This window comes from Camellia sinensis, chromosome 9 (genome assembly GCF_055761805.1).
Source record: "Camellia sinensis isolate YWXY chromosome 9, ASM5576180v1, whole genome shotgun sequence".
Lineage (NCBI taxonomy): Eukaryota > Viridiplantae > Streptophyta > Magnoliopsida > Ericales > Theaceae > Camellia > Camellia sinensis.
This window is the reverse complement of record NC_138969.1, coordinates 195,125,405-195,145,773: the sequence shown is the minus strand read 5'-3', so window position 1 is coordinate 195,145,773 and position 20,369 is coordinate 195,125,405. Positions and strand designations below refer to the sequence as shown.

Here is a 20,369-nt window from a genome sequence, read left to right as displayed (position 1 = left end):
TAAAATACATTCATTAAAAATATTTTTATAATTTAATATATATTTTTGTATTAATATTAATTGTAAAAATATTAATTATATATGTGTTTGAAACAAATTAGTTTGAATACAATTAATATTATATATTTCCTACATATTAACAAAGAACCATGGTGGAAGAGTGAAAATTCATGTTCTTTGAAGCTTGTGATGTTGGGTTCAAGTCCCTTTAACATCAACTTTTTCAGCATTTGACCAAATTTAGCAAACCGGTCTAGTTTGTTTTAACCCAGACTAGGTCGGCCGGTTTAGCGGTTCCCACCGATTTTGCTTAAAATAGCGGGCATATCCGGACCGAACCATGGACCAATCGACGGTTTAACCAGTCGAACTAGCCAGTCCGATCCAGTTTTCAAAACATTGCCTCTACCTAGCAAAACTAATCCGGCCACTGAGAAAGATTGTTAATACCATTGGAGTGTTAGTCCAAGATCTACAAGAGTGAACCAAACATGGCTTCATAGACCCAGGAGGCGTCACAATCCAATCTCATCCTCTAAGCGACTAAACAAACGTGACCTTAGTTCTTTTATCTCTAACAACTCACCAAAACATTTTTTCACAAAAATGACAAATATATATATATATATATATATTCTATATTTTTCTGCATACAAAATATAAAAAATTGACAGCATTACTAAATGCTACCTAACAGATTCCTTTTTATTAAGAAAAAAAAGTGTTTTATAGCAAAGGAATTATTCATGTGTTTGGTTCCAATTGTTTGAAAATTGAATTTTTTATTTTTCGTATTTTTGTGTTTTCAATGATTTTTTTTAATATTTTAAACAATTTTTTTTATATCTGACTTAAATGTACCTGAAACGTAAAATATTTGTAAAAAAAATATTTTAAAAAATCCATAAATATACAACAATACAAAAATGTATGGAATTTTGATTTTTTTTTATATTTTTGATATTTAGTGAATTTCTTTTTAAAAAAATTTACAAATATTATATTTTTTAATTGTATTTATATTGAGTATATCTAAAAAGTAAAAAATAATTACTTAAAATATTAAAAATAAATCACTAAAAATAAAATTTAAAAAAACAAATACAAAAAACTCAATTTTCAGAAAATTAAATTCAAAAAATTAAAACTAAATGGGGTAGTTACCAATCAAAAGTAATCTTCAAAAATTATTATACATTAATAAAAAAAATTATAAATTTAATTATTAATATTTATCATATTTTTTTTAAAAATTCCCTGATTCCACTGACAAATTCCCTTAATTTTACCTAGAAATGGGCCATTGAAGGTACAATTATGTTTTACAAGCCTGGCCTAGATCCAACACATAGCCACTCCCAAGTTAAAAGGGCCCATCTATTGGTTGGTCCACTGACCATTGACTGTCTGTCATGGATGGTATAGTAAAGAAGAAATTATCAATAATTTAATAAAATCATTTCATATTCATGAAAAATTTATAATTTTAATTATTAATATTTATAAATTTTACTACTTATTTGTAATTGTTTTTGAAATTATAACTGACATGAAATTTCCCCTATAAAAAAATAGAAAGTATAGAGTTTTGATAAACTATTTTAATAATATACAGTAACACTCTAATAAGATTATTATATAATGATTCTAAAATATGAAATTTCATAGAGAAAGTGTGTATATATATATAGATTGTTATAAAAATAGTATCAATATAATAATTTTTTTTGTTTTTTGTTTTTTTTTTCACACCATTACTCACTAATGTGTGAATACAAGAAGAACATTGTTGAAGAATGGGCAAAACAAGACAAGGCCAGCTGTAAAAGCAACAGACAGTAAATGAGGCAACCACCAACTTCATTCATTACAAATACACACACAACACAAGTCAATATACTATTACTCACTAAAAAGGCGTACCAATGCACGAAATTTTAGTTTAATTGGAGTTGAGAGAAGGGTTAATGTATGCACGAAATTAGCTTGTGACTGTGAAGAAGAGAGATCATGGAGAAGAAAAGGAGACCCTCCACCATATTAACTGTGTCTCTACTGCTACTGATCATGCTGTCTGCGGTGTTGAATTCGCCGGCTCAGGCCTGCCCATCGGACGGCAGCCAATGCAAGGACTGCATTCTGGACCGGTTTAAGTCCGACTGCCCGGCCTGCATGCCGATTCTGCGGTGCATGGCACAGTGCTTGTGGGGCGGTGCGTCGCGGGCTAAGTGTGTGAAGAAGTGCGACTGCGGTGGTGCTGATCAGTATCCAAGACTGTCTGATTGTAAGAAGTGCATGTCCAGCTGCAGATGCAGCTGTACAACATAGAGAGAGTTAGTAGTACTGGGTGGGACTGCTTATCTGGTTATATGCTTGAATAATCTCATCTTATATGTATAGAACCAGAACTTCCTATGTTCAAAAAATATATGCATAAACTTCCATTTGGTAAGTAGAATCTTCGTGTGTTACCATTTCTTTCTTAGCTCTCTGTGTTTATATTTCCGTTTAATTACATTTTTTGTTCTAAAAATATGAGTTTTGTAACATTTTTGTTTAAATTGTGTCAATTTGATAACCAAAAATGTTTCAATTTAGTCCCCAATAGATGCAATTTGAACATTGGAGAACTAAATTGAAACACTTTTTTATATATTAGAGATCAGACTGACATAATTTAAATATTGAGGATCAAATTGAAACACTTTTATACATTAGGGACTAAAATGACACATCCATATTTTGGGAACCAAGAATGTAATTAACCCTTTATATTTGGGTTGTCACTGATCTTTCCCATATATTTTGCAATTTTCCATCATTGATCACATTGAATGATGCATCTCAGTCATTCAGTAAGCAATGAGAGAAAATGAAAGAAATAATTACTTCAGCTAGGAGAGATAAGAAAATGAGAGAAGATTGTAGTTTCTCTCCTTGCTGGATAAGAGGAGAAAAAATTTCACAGCATACCTTGGAAGTTCATCATACATGATTCAGGAAACAGGTTCCTCAAACATGGGATAATACAGTCCAACATGGTTCTAATTCTTTATTTTCCCAAATGGAGAGTTCCAAATGATTTAACATTACAAACACCACAAAAACTACAGTTGAAGCTGCACACTTCCTAAGCCATCTTCTGAAAAACACACTAACAAATCATTGAGGTCGCAACGCACTGACACCCGCTTGAATCAGAAAGATCATTTTTTTTTTTTTTTCAAAGTGGTGATGGAAGAATCTTCCCGGAGCATGTCCCAAACCCGACATTGTAACCATTCCCCTGCAGATGCATTCAAACATTAAGCAATCAATCCATGCAGCTTGAAAGGTATTACAAGTGATAAATTTATAAAAATATAAATTTTTAACATGTCCTGCACAATATTGTGTCCTACGTCTTTTGAAAATTACCATGTCCACGAGGTGTATGTATCTTTGCTACTTAGGTGGTTACACTATATACACTTGTATATATAAAGATAAAAAATGAAATGAGAACAGCCATCCGTATGGCGTCAACAAGCCCAATGAAGAAGATAATGCGTATGATGTTTAGTTTTATATGAGCACAAATCATAATTCACTGCATCAATCACAAACCAGTGTTTTCGGTCTAAAAAGAAGTAAGAAGATAACAACCCGGTTTCACATATCCAAGGAACTGCAATAACAAGGCTTGTTTGGAATGTTTTCGTTTTTTGTTTCCATTTACTGGAAAACATAGATGGTTAAATGGATGCATGAGTCCGTAAACTAATAACTAGAAAGAATTACTGCAACATGCTAAATTGAACAGAAGATTGGAAAAATTGTATAATACACACCTTGCTACAACCAGTAAAAATGACTTCATCTCCATCTTCTAGAAATTTACGATTTGTTCCACCTAAAGAAAGCTGATTTTGTCCATTCCATGTTAACTCCAGCAAGCATCCATAAGATTCTGGTTCCTGTTGGGAAATGAAGCAGATGTCCAACTTTAGATAAAACAATAATAGGAATATTTTGGTCTAACTTTAATTTACATATTTTTACTTATGACATCATATATAAATACAATTGATAAATCTTACAGGGCCGCTGATTGTTCCAGTCCCAAGGAGATCACCGGGCCTCAAATTGCAACCGTTGATAGTGTGATGTGCAAGTTGTTGAGTCAACGTCCAATATCTAGAGCACAAAGACAAGAAGTTAATATGCTGTAAATTAAAATATGATGGACATTGTGAGAAACAAGATTTACTTTTTCCAAATGATCCCAATTCAAGAGTCAAGTATGTAAGTTTGAATGTGCAAATCAAGACCAAAAAAAATGTAATACAAGTGGTTCTCGTTAGTTAAATGAAAATCTCTTCCAAGGTATATAATAATATTGGACATTGTAAAACTGAAACCCTTACAAGTGCTTGAAGTTACTCTTTGTGACAACATGTCCATGTTCTTCTCCAGCAGGTTTAATCCGAACCTTGCAACAAGATGGCAGTTTGATCATCATAATGGATGGTTTTAAAAACAAATTCTAAACAGAGCATTAAAATTTGACTACCTTACAGTCTAGAAGGAAAAATTCTACAAGGCCTAAGAAGAAATTATTGCAGACTATCATTCGCTAACGGGGGAGAAGGATGACCAATGAAATATTAGACAAACTTTACAGTACAGAGAGAGCAGTGTGAGATAATACCTCCAAAGAAATGTCATAGTTCTTGGATATCTTTTCAGCAAGATATGGCAACGGAGGAGGGTTCTGCAATTTATACACATGATTTAGCAAGTTAACTTATGAGGGGGGAAATTTAACATGAGATAATGGAAACAAAACTGTGAAGTCCAATGGTTTTATGCTTTTAAATAATTGAGAAACATAAAGCTACCTGTTTGGGAGCATCACAAACAAAGGGTTCAAGAGCATCTAAGGTCACAATCCAAGGGGATACTGTTGTACCTGAAAGAATACACAACAAGAATTACTGTTCAACTACTGTAACCTAGCGACACTGTTCATTGTTCTCTGATCTCTAGCTTTTCAAAATGGAAACTGTAGTGACAAAACAACAACACAAATTTCTTACCAAAACTCTTTCCAAGAAAAGGCCCAAGAGGCACATATTCCCATGCCTGAATATCTCTAGCTGTTGAACCAAATTTTAATCAATATAGCCTCCACAACTACACCGAAGAATGAATTTGGAAATGAAGCAAAGAGTATTATACATACCACTCCAATCATTCATCAACACAACACCAAAGATATGATCTGCAGCCTCATTTACATCTATAGGCTTTCCTAGTTCATTTCCAGGACCAACTACAGCAGCCTAGAAGCAATACAATAACCAACATCAGTTGAAAAACAATAGTCATAAGATGGAAGTACAAGGAGGCAATTTCCATAAGCATAATGAACTGATATAAAATCCACAAGCAGATATTAAAATCAATTTTCAGATTTAGTGAGAATGCACGTCACAAAAGCTTACCATTTCTAGCTCAAAGTCCAGCTTCCGTGAAGGTCCAAAATATGGAGGTGAATTGCCAGCTGGATGACCTTGACCTCTGCAGAGAGGAAAGAATCAGTAAAAAGCATGAATAGAAATCCCGGAAATTATGAAAAATACGAGCATTAACGTATGAAGGAAATCTTAATCTTCACCTCTGTTCTTTGTTCGTTGAAGCACTTAATCATGAGACAATGAAATTGATACACACTAAAGACAATTCCACATACATGTATCTCTATTAGAACCATCATCATGGCTCCCATATAAAATTTATCCTCACCAATGTCGTAGATTTGAAAAAAGTATTCTTGTAACAGTCATGTATTTTAAGTGAAGAGGGTCAAATTAAGCTATCAAGGCTAGACTGGGCAAAGCAGGTGAATGGCCTTGGGCAAGCAAATGAAGGACCTGGGTTGAGCTGTTGGACCCTTGAAGTGATATCCAGGTAATGGGCCGGCCCTAAATTAGGGGTTGAGCTCGTGCATAATGGCAGGGCCAACCAGGATTTGAGCCGAACACCCTACTTAGCAAGGATCAAATGTGGGCCAGATAAGGCCCAAGTAGATTATGGCTGAGATTCTAGTGGCGAGCAAGATATAACTTGCCCGCCTGGAGTTACATGTCATATGAAGCCTTAGAGATCTCATGAGATAAGCATGAAAATGTTCCATCACACACATCAGGCAATGGATTGCCGTGTGGATATTCCACACAATAGAATAGTGGTCCCCCTAAAGGGATAATCATGACCCTACCAATAGGGAGCGAGGTATTTATGCTCATGTGATTCTTTAAGAGTAAGGAAGGAAACTCTATAAAAGGTAGACCTCACCCTCTATCAAGGGGATACACACTCTGAACCCTAATTCCCTACATGTCCTTCCTCTTATCTTCTCCTTTCCGATCACTAACTTTTGCATCAGAGGGGGTTTCATCGGCCAAGCACCCAGCCAGTCAACATTGACAGTGTGTTCTAGTATGCCAGCAGCAAATTTCACCTCCACACAATAAGGTAGCTGTTATATATGATGTAAATTGGTTACTTAAGTCAAACACTACATTCAGTATTTTTATGCAAATAGGAACAAGTGAACAAATTTTCTGTTAAGTGTTAGGGGTAGTTTGGTCTTTATGTATTATTCTTATTAGTATAAGTAGTTGTGTGTAAGGGGAAAACCCTAAGTTTTGAATCAATAATCTACAGAAGCTTTCTCTTGTTCTATTCCTTTTTCTTCTTCTTCTTCTTCTTCTCATCTATACATTTAACATGGTATCAGAGCACTATCTTCCTCCTTGAAGATTGTTCCTTAGAGCCACATATTGTTCCTGGTACGTCTGTTACAGCCAGAGAAAAAAAAAAAAAAAAAAAAAAAAAAAAAAAAAAAAATTTACAGTATGCTCGAAATTTAATGGGTAATCACCCTATAATCTCATTTTGATTGTTTGGTCATTATTGATTGAATTTTCTAATTTTTTTGATTTTTCGTCAAAATTGGGTGATTTTTCGAAAATCACTGTTTGACCCTCTTTTTTCTGGTTTTGTCCCTTCTTCTCCTATCCTGGGAGCCGACTGGAACCCTAAGGGGGTTTGTTGTCCCTGGTTTGATGTATTTTGGCCCTATCTTGGATTTTTATCGCTGTTTAGATGCTCTGCTTCGGTTTTCTGACTTGTAGTTGATCTGGTTGCTCTGTTCTGGGCTTCTTTTGGACTGTTTTAGCCTTAAAAGGTGTTTGGTGTGCTGGTTGGGTGATTTGTGAACTTGTTTGATATCCGGCTTGTGTTTTTTGCACCCTCTTTTCTCATCTCATGGCTGACAGCTTGGGTCAGGACTCTAAGGGCAAGGAGGAGAGTGGACTGAGTCGTGGTCTGACTCTTGGTGATAGTCCTTCTCTCCAGATTAGTCCGGTCAAACTTAATGGTCTTAATTACTTGATTTGGTCCCGCTCCTGTAGTCTTGCGATTGCCGCCCGGCGTTTGACTGGCTATATTACTGGTAGTAGTTCCCAGCCACCTACTGAGGATAGTACTTTATCTGCTCAATGGATTTCTGAGAATGCTTTAGTTATGACCTGGCTCATCAATTCTATGGAGCCTACCATTAGTCGGACTTTTCTCTTGATGGATACTGCTCACAAGATCTGGATAGCTACCTCTCAAATGTATTCTCAACAAGGGAATGATGCACAGGCCTATGAATTGCGTAAGACGATTAGGGGTTTGGATCAGAAGGATCGCTCTCTGGCAGTCTACTATGCTGAGTTGAGTGGTTTGTGGCAAGAGCTAGATTTCTACCAGAGTTTCCAGCCAGTTTGCTCCAAGGATGCCACTATGTTTCAGCAGGCTGTGGAGAAGGAGCGGGTGTATGACTTTCTTGCTGGTCTGAATTTGGAGTATGATCAGATACGGGTTCAGGTGTTGGGTCGCTCTCCGTTTCCTACATTGCGTGAGGCTTATGCCCTGGTTCAGCAGGAGGAGAGTCGTCGCAGTGCTATGATGCATGCTCCTGTTCTGGATCGGTCAGCGATGGTTGTCGGCCCCAAGTCACGTGATACTCCACCTTTTCTGCCTCCAGGTGGTGGTAAGGGTCCATTGGTTGATCGGGACCGGTTGAAGTGTGAGTATTGTGGGAAAGATAGACATGATAAAGAACACTGTTGGAAGTTGCATGGCCGCCCTACTCGAGGCCGTGGTCGTGGTGGTGGTGTTCGTCCTCAAGCACATGTTTCTGAGACTACTGCTAGTGCCTCGAATGATGCTAGTTCTCTTTCCCCGGATGAGCTTCACACTCTCAGACGTTTGATGGCTCGACTTGATTCTTCATCTGCCTTAGCTCCTTCCTCTTCTGCCTCTTCCAACTTTGCTCACACAGGTATTTCTGCTAGTGCCCTCAGTGTTTCTTCGTCGTCTCCTTGGATCATTGATTCCGGTGCTACCGATCACATGACGGGTACTTCTAGTTTTTTTCATTCTTATTCACCTAGTTCTGGGCGAGATAAGGTTAGAGTGGCTGATGGCACTTTATCTTCTATCTCCGGCAAGGGTTCTGTTCGTTGCACCTCTTTACTTTCGCTTTCATCTGTTCTTCATGTTCCTAATTTTTCAACTAACTTACTTTCTGTTAGTAGCCTTACTACTGCTCTCAATTGCTCTGTAACCTTTTTTCCGACTCATTGTGTCTTTCAGGAACTGGCTACGGGGAAAATGATTGGCAGTGGTAGAGCACAAAGTGGTCTGTACTTTCTGGATGCCATGCCTGCCTCACCTTTGTCCTCTCAGGCTCTGCAATGCTCTTCTGGCTCCTCCCTTCGTCTCCTTCATCAGTGGCATCGCCGTTTGGGGCATCCTTCCTTTAGCATTTTAGAGAAACTTTTTCCTTTATTAGTTCGTGATTGTCCTAGGAATAACTTTGTTTGTGATGCTTGTGAGCTTGCTAAGCATAAACGTACTTGTTATCCTTCAATTAATAAAAGAAGTACTTTTCCTTTTATGCTTATTCATACCGATGTGTGGGGTCCTTCCCCTGTTGTTTCTACCTCTGGTTATCGATGGTTTGTCACATTCATTGATTGTTATTCCCGTGTGACTTGGCTTTATTTACTTCGCACAAAAAATGAAGTTTTCTCATGCTTCAAAAGTTTTCATAAAATGGTATCCAATCTCTTCAATGCTACTATCAAAATTCTTAGGAGTGACAATGGGACTGAGTATGTTGATGGCGCTTTCCGGGCATACCTCGACGACCATGGCATTCTTTATCAGACTAGTTGTGTTGGCACTCCTGAACAGAATGGAGTTGCTGAACGTAAGAATGGCCATCTACTTGAGGTTGCTCGCTCTCTCTTGTTTACCATGAACGTTCCTAAGTCCTTTTGGGGGGATGCGGTTCTTACCGCGGCTTATCTTATTAACCGTATGCCCTCTAGTGTCCTCCACTTCCAAATTCCTCTTGAGCTTCTTCCTGTGACGTATCCCACTTCTTCTCTTCCGCCTCGGGTTTTTGGTAGTGTCTGTTTTGTTCATCTTCACCCTCGGCCTCGTGGGAAGCTTGATCCTAAGGCTGTCCGGTGTGTCTTTCTTGGTTATTCTGCTACTCAGAAAGGCTACAAATGCTATGACCCTCACTCTCATAGGTTGTATGTTAGTATGGATGTCACCTTCCGTGAATCTGAGTCTTTTTTTCCTGGTCCTCCGCCATCTCCTCAGGGGGAGCGTGGTATCGATGAGATTGCGGATGAGACGGCATCATATCAGCATGAGTTGTCTTTTTTCCCTCATCCTCAACGGGCTGTTATTTGTGGTGAGGGGGAGCCTAGGAGTTCTGTTGATGAGGAGTCGGATATCAGTGGTCGTTTGGACAGAGCTGATCTTAAGACTTATTCACGGCGTCAGAAAGAGCCGGCTTCTCTTGTGCCACCAAGTCAATCATCATCTCCTATGCCAGTTCCACACCCAGTTTCCACTAACTCTTCAGGTAATGATCCTCATCTCATTTCTTCACCTGTTGTTGATGGTCCTATTACGGATGATTTGAGTCTTCCTATTGCTCTCAGAAAGGGGGTTAGAGCTTGTACTCAACACCCTATTTCTAAATTTGTGTCATATGATTCGTTGTCTTCTACATATCGTGCTTTTGTTTCGTCCCTTTCTTCTGTGTGTATTCCGCAGGGTTGGAAAGAAGCCATCAATGATCCTAAGTGGAAGGTAGCTATGGTAGAAGAGATGCAAGCTTTGAGTAAAAATAACACATGGGAGTTGGTGTCTCTTCCAAATGGGAAACACCCAGTCGGATGTAAGTGGGTGTTCACCATTAAGCACAATGCAGATGGGACGATTGAACGGTACAAAGCAAGACTAGTGGCCAAGGGATTTACCCAAACATATGGAATAGATTATCAAGAAACTTTTGCCCCGGTAGCAAAGATGAATTCCATTCGAACTATTCTGTCATGTGCGGCTAATTTGGGATGGTCTCTACAACAACTAGATGTGAAGAATGCTTTTCTTCATGGGGATTTGGAGGAGGAGGTATATATGGATGTACCTCCAGGATTCTCATCTCAGTCTACCGTTCAATCTCAATATGCTTAGTCCGGGCATGTTGGGCTGCAGACCAACTGATTCACCAATTGAGACTAATCATCATCTTTGTAGTGGAATTGGTGAGCTTGTGGAGAAGGAAAGGTACCAAAGACTTGTGGGAAGACTGATATATCTCTCTCATACTCGTCCAGATATTGCCTATGCTGTTGGAATAGTTAGTCAGTTTATGCATGATCCTCGTGTACCTCATTTGGATGCAGTCTATCGCATTTTGAGGTACCTTAAATCTGCCCCTGGAAAAGGAATTTTGTTCTCTAATCATGGTCACTTGAGGTTGGAAGCATTCACAGATGCAGATTGGGCAGGCTCTATAGATGACCGACGCTCTACATCTGGTTATTGTGCTTTTGTAGGGGGAAATCTAGTTACATGGCGTAGTAAGAAGCAGGGGGTCGTTTCTAGATCTAGTGCTGAAGCTGAATACAGGGCTATGGCACATGGAACATGTGAACTAATGTGGCTTCAATCTTTGTTGAGTGATATAGGGCTTGATTGGAGTGGTCCCATGACTTTGTATTGCGACAACAAGGCTGCTATTAGTATTGCACACAATCCTGTTCAACATGACCGGACTAAGCATATTGAGATTGACAGACATTTCATTAAGGAGAAATTGAATAAGGGTGTGATATGTATGCCTTTTGTTAAGTCTGAAGATCAACTGGCGGATGTTTTTACTAAGGGTCTTAGTAGTAAAGTCTTTCACTCTATTTGTTGCAAGTTGGGCATGAGAAACATCTTTGCACCAACTTGAGGGGGAGTGTTAAGTGTTAGGGGTAGTTTGATCTTTATGTATTATTCTTATTAGTATAAGTAGTTGTGTGTAAGGGGAAAACCCTAAGTTTTGAATCAATAATCTACAGAAGCTTTCTCTTGTTCTATTCCTCCTTCTTCTTCTTCTTCTTCTTCTTCTTCATCTATACATTTAACATTTTCCACTGGCACTTGGCCATACATCAATCGTAGTTTTAGGCATTCAACAATTTGAACAAGCATTCAATGTATTTATTCCTAAACATTTAGATCAAAGGGCCCATGAGGATGTATTTAGCATTGAACTCCACTTGGCATGCTTGTTTGCATTACACATTTACTAAAGAAAATGAGAAAAAATAAATCTAAGTTGTAAAAAGCACGCAGGGAAGTTATCTTCTTTCACCTTGGTCTAACAATGTCAGTGCCAGAAATAACAATAGATGATGCTCTTCCATGATATGCAATAGGAAGATGGAACCTGAAAATTTATTGAGAATTTTGAACGATTCGCTGGAAAAAATGATAAAGTATATAACAAATGGAAAACAGGGTACCGGTGCTCTAAATTTTTTACAGACAAGTGTGAAAAAAAATAAAAATAAAAACTTTGAAACTAGCATACCAATTTGCTGGAATTGGATTCTCTGGTCCACGGAATATGGTCCCACAATTCTTTGCATGATGCATGGATGAAAAGAAGTCTGTGTAGTCTCCTATTGCAATAGGAACCAGCATTTCTACCTTGTCCTGAAGCATCATGCATAAGATAACAATTAAATTAGAATGACAAACATATATAGCCCAACTGCATATTCAGGACCACATATACACACACACACACACACATATATGTATATCTTACCATAGGCACAAGTGCTTTCTGCCTCAAACTTGCATTGTCACGTAATGCTGGTTCAGTAGCTGCATTGAACAATAGAACAGTTATTAATTTAATGTTAGATTTGACAGAAAATTGACTTTTCATCTTTTTGATGAGGATGCATATACATATATATTCAGTTCCCCCTGTCCCATTGAAGGATCATAGTTGCATTTCAAATCCAGAGTTGTCTACTCCAGTTGAGTGGAGAGAATAACTGCAGAATGAAACTGACTGAGAGAAACTTTTAGCATTACAGACTACTTTCGTGACAAGAGACAGTAGGACAAAAAAACATGGGAGAACAACTATAGCAAATAGCAATTGTCAAGGGTAGCTCGAACATTAAGTCTATTGGTAAACAACCAGAAGGTCTTAGATTCGAATCCCTACTTCGCCCAATATGTGAAGCTAGTGGGTGGCCCCAATCCCAGGTTTTACCCCGAGTTCTCACCAAAGGTGGGATCAGGGATTCCTCGTTAAAAATACAAAAAACAAAAACAAAAACAAAAAACAAATAGCATACATGACAGCAGCTTTTGAATTGTTGCACGAGCTTCCTTCCATGCAGGGCGTCCCAGACCCAGGAACTTGTTGAGATTAGGCTGGCACAGAGCATAACAAATAGCAAAACAAATATTAGCTTTCTAAACTATATACCCAGTCTGTATAAATATGAATATAAACAAACCTCAAATGCACTATGAATTTACAAACAGAATGTACAAAAACCACTTTCAAGTCCTACACACCTCATATGCACTGTGAACTTATAAACAAAATGTACAACCTACTTTCAAATCCTACATTATCTGCTCTTAATTTTGACGGGATGCAAGCATTTTGAATTTCCATTGCTCCTGAAATAAAAAATCTCATCGATTTGAGATCAAATTTTCTGGAAACTTAGGTCAGAATAGTAACCAAAACATCAGTCAGTTACTGAAAAATTCAAATTAGGTCAAATTGTTGTTCGAATATCACTCAGTTTTACTCTTCCCAATCTATTTAAAACCGATAAATATATACACACACAAACATATACACGGGAATTTTTTCCTCCCACTTCATTTCGTTTTCTAACAGTTTCTTAGCAAACAAACAGGCCCTTATCAAATTTAAATCCAGCAATTTAGCAAAGGGATTGCACGCATTTTGAAGTTCCATAGCTCCTGAAATCAAAAAAATTCTTCAATTTGAGCTCAAATTTTCTCAAAACCAACTTCCAAAATAGCAACCAAAGCATTACCTAGTTGCTGAAAAACTCACATCAAGTCAAATTGCTGTTAGTGTAACTCAGTTTTAAACTCTTTAAAACCAATCAATATATACAGGGTTTTTTTTTTCCTCCCAATTCATTTCCTTTTCCCAACAGTTTCTTAGCAAACAGGCAGGCCCTTATCGAATTTAAATCCAGCAATTTAAGGGATGCAAGCATTTTGAATTCCATTGCTCCTGAAATCAAAATTTTCTTCTATTCGAGCTCAAATTTTCTGGAACCCAATATCCAAAATAGTAACCAAAACATTACCCAGTTGCTGAAAAACTCAAATTAAGTTAAATTGTTGTTAGTGTAACACCATTTTACCCTCTTCAAAAACAATCAATATATACACGGGTTTTTTGCTCCCAATTCAATTCCTTTTCCCAACAGTTTCTTAGCAAACAAACAACCCCTCGAATAAAAACCCAGCAATGCATTAAGTTAGTTTATTACCTGAATGAAGCAATCGGAGCTCTTGAGGACCGGACCGTCAAACAGGCCGGCCGAAGAGATCGCCGCGAGGTCCAAGACGTGGTCACCGATGGCCACGCCCGGTCTAGGATCGGAAGCCGGTTCGGGTTTGAAGACGCCGAAGGGAAGGTTCTGGATTGGGAAGTGAGAGTCCGGGTGCACTTCGATGAACGATTTCAGACCCATAGTCGCCGGAAAACTGCTCTGTACTGTGATTTGATTCAGCTCCGGTGAAGACGAGACTGTAAAATTCTAGAGAGAGAGAGTGATGAAGGAAATTGAGAGAAAGATAGGGGTATTTGTAGGCGGAAATTGAAATTGGAAAATTTAGTCATAAGTCCTGGTTCCGGAAAAGTTGAACCATTTAGTCCTAAAAGTTTTTTTATGCTCCATTTAGTCCTATTTGCACATTAATCTAATGTTCGAAACATTAATCTGATGTTCGAAAGCTAATGTTCGAAACATTAATCTGATGTTTGAAACATTTTAATGGGACCTTTCAGTCTATAAGAAAACTTTTAGGACTAAACAGTGTATAAGTTATTAATTTGGAATTTATTGGTCCATCCCCCATCGGAATTTTTGAGTTTTTTTGAGTTTTGTAAACTTTTTATTTTTTATTATTTTAGTTAAATTTTTATTTTTTAGATATACTTAGGCCAAGTTTGACAAGTTAAAAAAAAGTCAAAAAGTCAAAAAGTTACTTAAAAAGTTAAAAAGTTATCACTATTCACCAAAAGTAAAAAATTACGGCTGCACAATTTCCAATCATAATTTTTCCCTACACATTAATTTGTGCAATTTTTTAATACATATTTTTTCATAAAAAGTCAAAAAATTAACCAAAATATTCATATTTTTTTCTTAAATTTTTTAGTTCAAAAAGACAAAAAGTACACTTATTTAGGACACCCTAAACAGTGTTTAAGGTACGTGTCATTGTAATAATGAGATCAATAAATTATCAAATTAAAGTTGTAAAAAATAAATTTTTATTTTTCAATTAAGTTCCAAAATAATATAAGTTTCAATTTATTATAATTATTTTAATTTTGATTAATAATATTTAATTATACCTTAACTTTTTTTTTTTTTTGGAACTAATTATACCTAAAATGATTAGAAGCAAACATCAATTCATATTATAATTTATATAAATAAGCATTTTTATATGACCTTTTATAATTTTCTTTGGGGAATGTAATTTATTTTATCTCACCTTTCTTAATATAGCAATAATTGTATTGCCGTGTGTGTCCTTAGAATAAGTTTTAAAAATACTATACATCTGTATGGGAAATTTTTATTAAGATCTTTGATATTAAAATTTTATAAGATAAATGATATAAAATATTTTTATAGTATTTCTCAATATTTTCACAGAGAAAATTCGAATAAGAGAAATTTTGCCCAACTCAAAGGAATTTTAAATTTCTCTGAGTCGAGGTCGAAATTTTTTTAAGTCGGACAAAATTTTTCTGACTCGAATTTTCTCTAAGAAAATGTTGAGGGACCTTAACTAATAAAAAAAAAAAAAAACATTTTGGACCTCTCTTACACACAAAGTTGGAGATAGATGTTTCTCCATCTTTATTACACTCTTTTATATTGAATGTATAATATTTCAATCTTTAAAAAAAAAAAATACATATTAATAAAATCCTTTTTAAAATAGTAGAATTTAGGGACACTTTTTCATAAATCTCTTTTCACCTACGTATGTTTCATTTAGTCAACATTATTTTTTTATATTCTAATTAGTCCTATGGATGACATAATTACTAAAATACATCTAATAATAATTCACATTTACAGTATGAATGCTCACATTGTAAAACATGAATGTCTATATCACCAATTTACTAACTGTTCAAAAACTATTTGTAAGGGTAGAAATGTCTATAATATACTTTAAGTATAAGAATTAGGATTTGATGAATCAAATGTTCAAATAATAAGATTTAATAAAATATAAGAATATCTTATAAACTAATTGAAATACAAATACTAGAAAAAGAATTTTCTAATAAATCTCCATAGAATTTATTATGTCATATACAAAAAATTCTGATAAAATATTTCAATGGTATATAACAACCATCTTATTGTTCTAATTACCATTTTTAAATAGGTTAAAAGTTTTTTTTTTTTGAATTTAAAAAAAAATATATGTGTAAAAAAAATAAAAAGATAACATGACTCAAAAAATCAAAGTTAAAAAACTGATTTTTAATTTAATTGCCAAAATAAACCTTAATAGAGGATGGTTTTGAGGTTAATTTAATTGATAATAGTAGGATTTGGTGTGGAGTGTGAGGTTGGTAGTATCAACGGCTAATCATGCGGTTGATGACCACCAATCTTTCAAACTTTCCCTCTTGGATTTTAATAACATCACTCTGCTTCCTCTGAATTTTTTAAAAATAGCTTTTGATTTTTTTTAATCTGTATGTTTTGGTTTTAGTTAACTTTTTAATATCTTAATCATTTTTTTTAATTTATTTAATCTAAATACATTTAAAATATATAAAATTTCTGAAAAAATATTTTAAAAAGTTACTAAATACTAAAAAATACAAAATATATATTCAGTACATTTTTGGTTTTTTTGTATTTATTGAATTTTTTAAAAATTTCTTTACAAATATTTTACATTTTAAATACATGTACATAAGGCGTATCTGAATATAAAAAATAAAAATTGACTAAAATATTAAAAAAATTACTAAAAATAAAAAAAAATTACAAATTGGAAATTGGAAAAAAAAATATAATTAATTAAAATATCTATTACTGTTTGGCCAAAAAAAATATAATTAATTAAAAAAATTTAACTTAATGTGTATGACAGGATTTGCTAGACCTTAGCTTGATTACTAAATAAATTTCTAAATTAAAAAAAAAAAATTTGCATTTAAGTGGGAACAACTTAGCCTTGTTTGGCAAGTGTCCCTTTTAATCAAAAAGTCAAAAAATTACTAAAAAAATCAAAAAGCCAACAAACCATACCAAAAAGTCAAATATTCCATTTTCTCTCTACTTTCTGTACATCTTTTCGTAAAAAATCAAAAAATTATATCACATTTCAATTAAAAAACCAAAAAAATACTAAAAAAACATGTTCCCACACAATGGAAATACAAGCCAAAGCAAGTTAAAGATTTGTCTCATGTCACAATTTTTACTTGCACTGAATTCATTGTACATCTATAAAAATATAATTTTTGAATTATTCACATTTGATTATAGTGGTTCTTTTATAAATTTAACTCCAACCTCATTTCTTTTTTTCTTTTTGTGTGTAGACATGCAATGAAAATAGAGATGCTACAAAATAATCATTAAAATAAAAATGATATCATACTCTTCAAGATTTGATTGTCCTTTTTTTTTTTATTATTACAAATATTCATTTGTAAATGTGGAGGTATATCAATTTCAACTCATTTGATGGTCCCAAATACCAAATAAAAACATCAACATTTTGATTTTAGGACTCATCCTATATCAGAAGAGTAATACAGTCACCATACATATCCATAACAACAACTACCCAATGACAGGAATGAAAATAACTTTACTCGTTGCACAAGATTTCTTCATCAATTGATAAAACTATAAAGAGCATTGCTATTGAACTTCAAAAATTAGATTCAAATCTAATGATATGATAATCAATTAGAATATTAAAGGTAACACTATCTCCTATATCTTTTTCAATCATTAACCAATCATATTTAGGGGTGAACATAGTCCGGATTGGTTCGGTTTGGAACAAAATTAGGATCAATCTGTTATTTGCAGTTTCATAAAAATTGAAGTGAATCCATGAATCAATCTGAACTAAACCATTTAAACACAATTCGGCTTGGTTTGAAAATTGAAACCACGGGTTCATATATAATCTAATAACAAATCATTTCATGATTGGGACCCCATGTGGGTGACGTTCAAATACGAGCGTCTCCCTAATTTCTATTATTTTTGTGGCCGCTGGGGACATGGAGATAGGGAGTGTCCTGCTCGGATGCTTGGTGGCGCAAGGGTTGAGGGGCTCGGAGATCAATACGGCGCGTGGCTGCGAGCCAGCCCTCTTCACATGCATGCTAAACCCATGAAGGGCGCTGGAGGTAGCACTGCGACTGTTCCATCGGTCAAAAAAACTCGGGGCAGTTCATATTCTCCGGTGATGGGAGGCACGGCGCTGCGGAATGCTACTATTGAGGCTCAATCGGAGTCCGAGCCGGTGAGACCATCTGGAGAAATTTTGGGCAATATTCACGCCGGTTTTGGAGAGGATACCTCTCCCAGTATGGATATAGTAACCCCTCCGGATTTGATGCCTTTCAAACGACCATTTACGCGGGAGAAATCAGTGGTCAATGAAGCACGTGAGGGTGGTGTGTTGGGAGCGGTTTTGCACTATATGAGGGGTCCTGATGCTCTCGAGGTGGCCCATCATCCAGTTGTAATGGATTGCTCTCTATTGGGTCTTTCTGGTGGCCCTGTTCAGGAGACGTTGAACCAAACAAGGAGTGGGCCTACACTAATATTGGGCCAAGATGGACTGAGGGTAGATAGGCCGGCCCAGACTCAAATAAAGGTAACGAGTTCAGGCAATAAGGGGGGGAAAATGGAAGAAGATGGCTAGGCTCTCGATCCAGTTCCTTTGAGCCCAGTTCTGCATGGGGGGGAGAAACGGCAGAGGGAGGAGACCGGAACGTGTGATGTTCATGACGGAAAACGTATTGGGCTCACGGTTGATGACGATGACACTCCAACGGCGGTGGCTGTTGTGCAGCCCCGCCGAGCATCATGAGTTGCTTAGTGTGGAATTGTTGTGGGCTTGGGAACCCACGGACAGTTCGGAATCTTCAACTGTTGTTGAAGAATGAAGCTCCCAATTTGGTTTTCTTGATTGAGACCAAGTGTGATAAGATTCAGTTGGAAAAGCTTCGATGTCGGTTTGGTTTTGCTGGGGGGTTTTATGTGGATCGCAAGGGATTTGCGGGTGATCTAGCGTTATTTTGGCATAACGAACTTACGGTTACCATTCAGAGTTTTTCTTCTGGGCATATCAATTCGTTAGTATCTGGTATGGGATTGTTGGCTTGGAGGTTCACCGGGTTCTATGGTAATCCGGTGTCGTCGCAGCGTACTAATTCATGGACCTTATTACGGCGTCTATCAGCTCTTGGTCATGGTCCCTGGATGATCGCTGGGGATTTTAATGAGATTTTGTTTCAGCATGAGAAAGATGGGGTGAGCGCGCGATGTCGTATGCAAATGGAAGCTTTTAGATCGGCGGTGCAGGATTGTGAGTTGGTGGATTTGGGATTTTCGGGTCCCCAGTTTATATGGAGCAATAACCGAGCTTCTGGGCTCGTAAGGGAAAGGTTAGATAGGGCTTTCGGCAATTGTGTTTGGGTAAATGGCTTTCCTGATGCAAGGATGTTTCACTTGGTTGGGGCAAGTTCCGATCATGCTCCCATTTTGGTTGATGTTTTGGGCCAGCGAGCTCGACAACGGTTCCAAGGAAGCCGGTCTCGCATCTATCGGTTTGAAGCTATGTGGCTCCGGGATAGTCAGTGTGAATCTAATATTTCAGAATGGTGGAGCCGATCTAATGGGGATACGGTGGAGGCCTTGCGTTCTTCCATTGATAGGTTGGGCTCACGGCTTATGAACTGAAGTAAATCAGCTTTCGGCGAAATTCCCAAACTAATACGGGATAAGGAGAAAGTGTTACAGAGGCTAGCTAATTTACCACACATGGATGCTTCGGAGGTATTAGAGAATGTAGTGTTACGTCGAGATCTTAATGAGCTCCTTGAGCGGGAGGAAGTTTTCTGGTTCCAAAGAGCTCGTGCAAATTGGATCAAGGATGACGACCGTAATACTTTATTTTTCCATGCGAAAGCATCTCAGCAACAGTCTAAGAAGCGGATAGATGAGATGGAAAACTCGGATGGGGTTTGGTGTTCGAAGCCCGCACAGGTGGAACAAATTGTGGTGGATTATTTTGAACAGTTGTTTACGGCGTCGCAGACTCGGGAGATGGACACTGTTTTAAACTCTCTTGACAGCCGGGTGTTGCCGGCCCATAATGAAGTTCTTTCCCAAATGTTTACGGTAGCGGAGGTTACTATGGCACGCAATCAGATGCATCCGACTAAAGCTCCAGGCCCCGATGGCAAACCGGCTTTATTTTTTCAACGTTTCTAAGATGTCGTAGGATCTCAAGTTACTCGCACAGTCCTTGCTATTCTGAATAGGTCTCAATCGGTAGGTGGTTTCAATGACACTTTTATTGTTCTTATTCCGAAGGTTAAGAATCCTAAGAATATGACGGAATTTAGGCCTATTAGTTTGTGCAATGTGGTGTATAAG

At 36.6% G+C, this 20,369-nt stretch overlaps 2 protein-coding genes across 2 annotated transcripts; one reads left to right on the top strand and one right to left on the bottom strand.

Moving 5' to 3' along the window:
• Window positions 1–2,904: 2,904 nt before the first annotated feature.
• On the bottom strand, window positions 2,905–14,299 carry LOC114277939 (fumarylacetoacetase). The gene is made up of 14 exons (XM_028219897.2): window positions 13,962–14,299; window positions 12,771–12,849; window positions 12,227–12,285; window positions 11,987–12,111; window positions 11,768–11,842; window positions 5,487–5,562; window positions 5,225–5,324; window positions 5,079–5,138; window positions 4,881–4,951; window positions 4,691–4,753; window positions 4,407–4,471; window positions 4,080–4,176; window positions 3,831–3,956; window positions 2,905–3,286 (listed from the first exon to the last, which is right to left on the bottom strand). Exons 1-14 carry the CDS (start codon window positions 14,163–14,165, stop codon window positions 3,224–3,226), a joined length of 1,263 nt encoding a protein of 420 aa, XP_028075698.2. The 5' UTR covers window positions 14,166–14,299; the 3' UTR covers window positions 2,905–3,223.
• Window positions 14,300–18,794: 4,495 nt separating this feature from the next.
• LOC145800024 (uncharacterized) lies at window positions 18,795–19,670 on the top strand. The gene has a single exon (XM_082889681.1). The coding sequence runs from the start codon at window positions 18,795–18,797 to the stop codon at window positions 19,668–19,670; it is 876 nt and encodes a 291-aa protein (XP_082745807.1).
• Window positions 19,671–20,369: the final 699 nt, after the last annotated feature.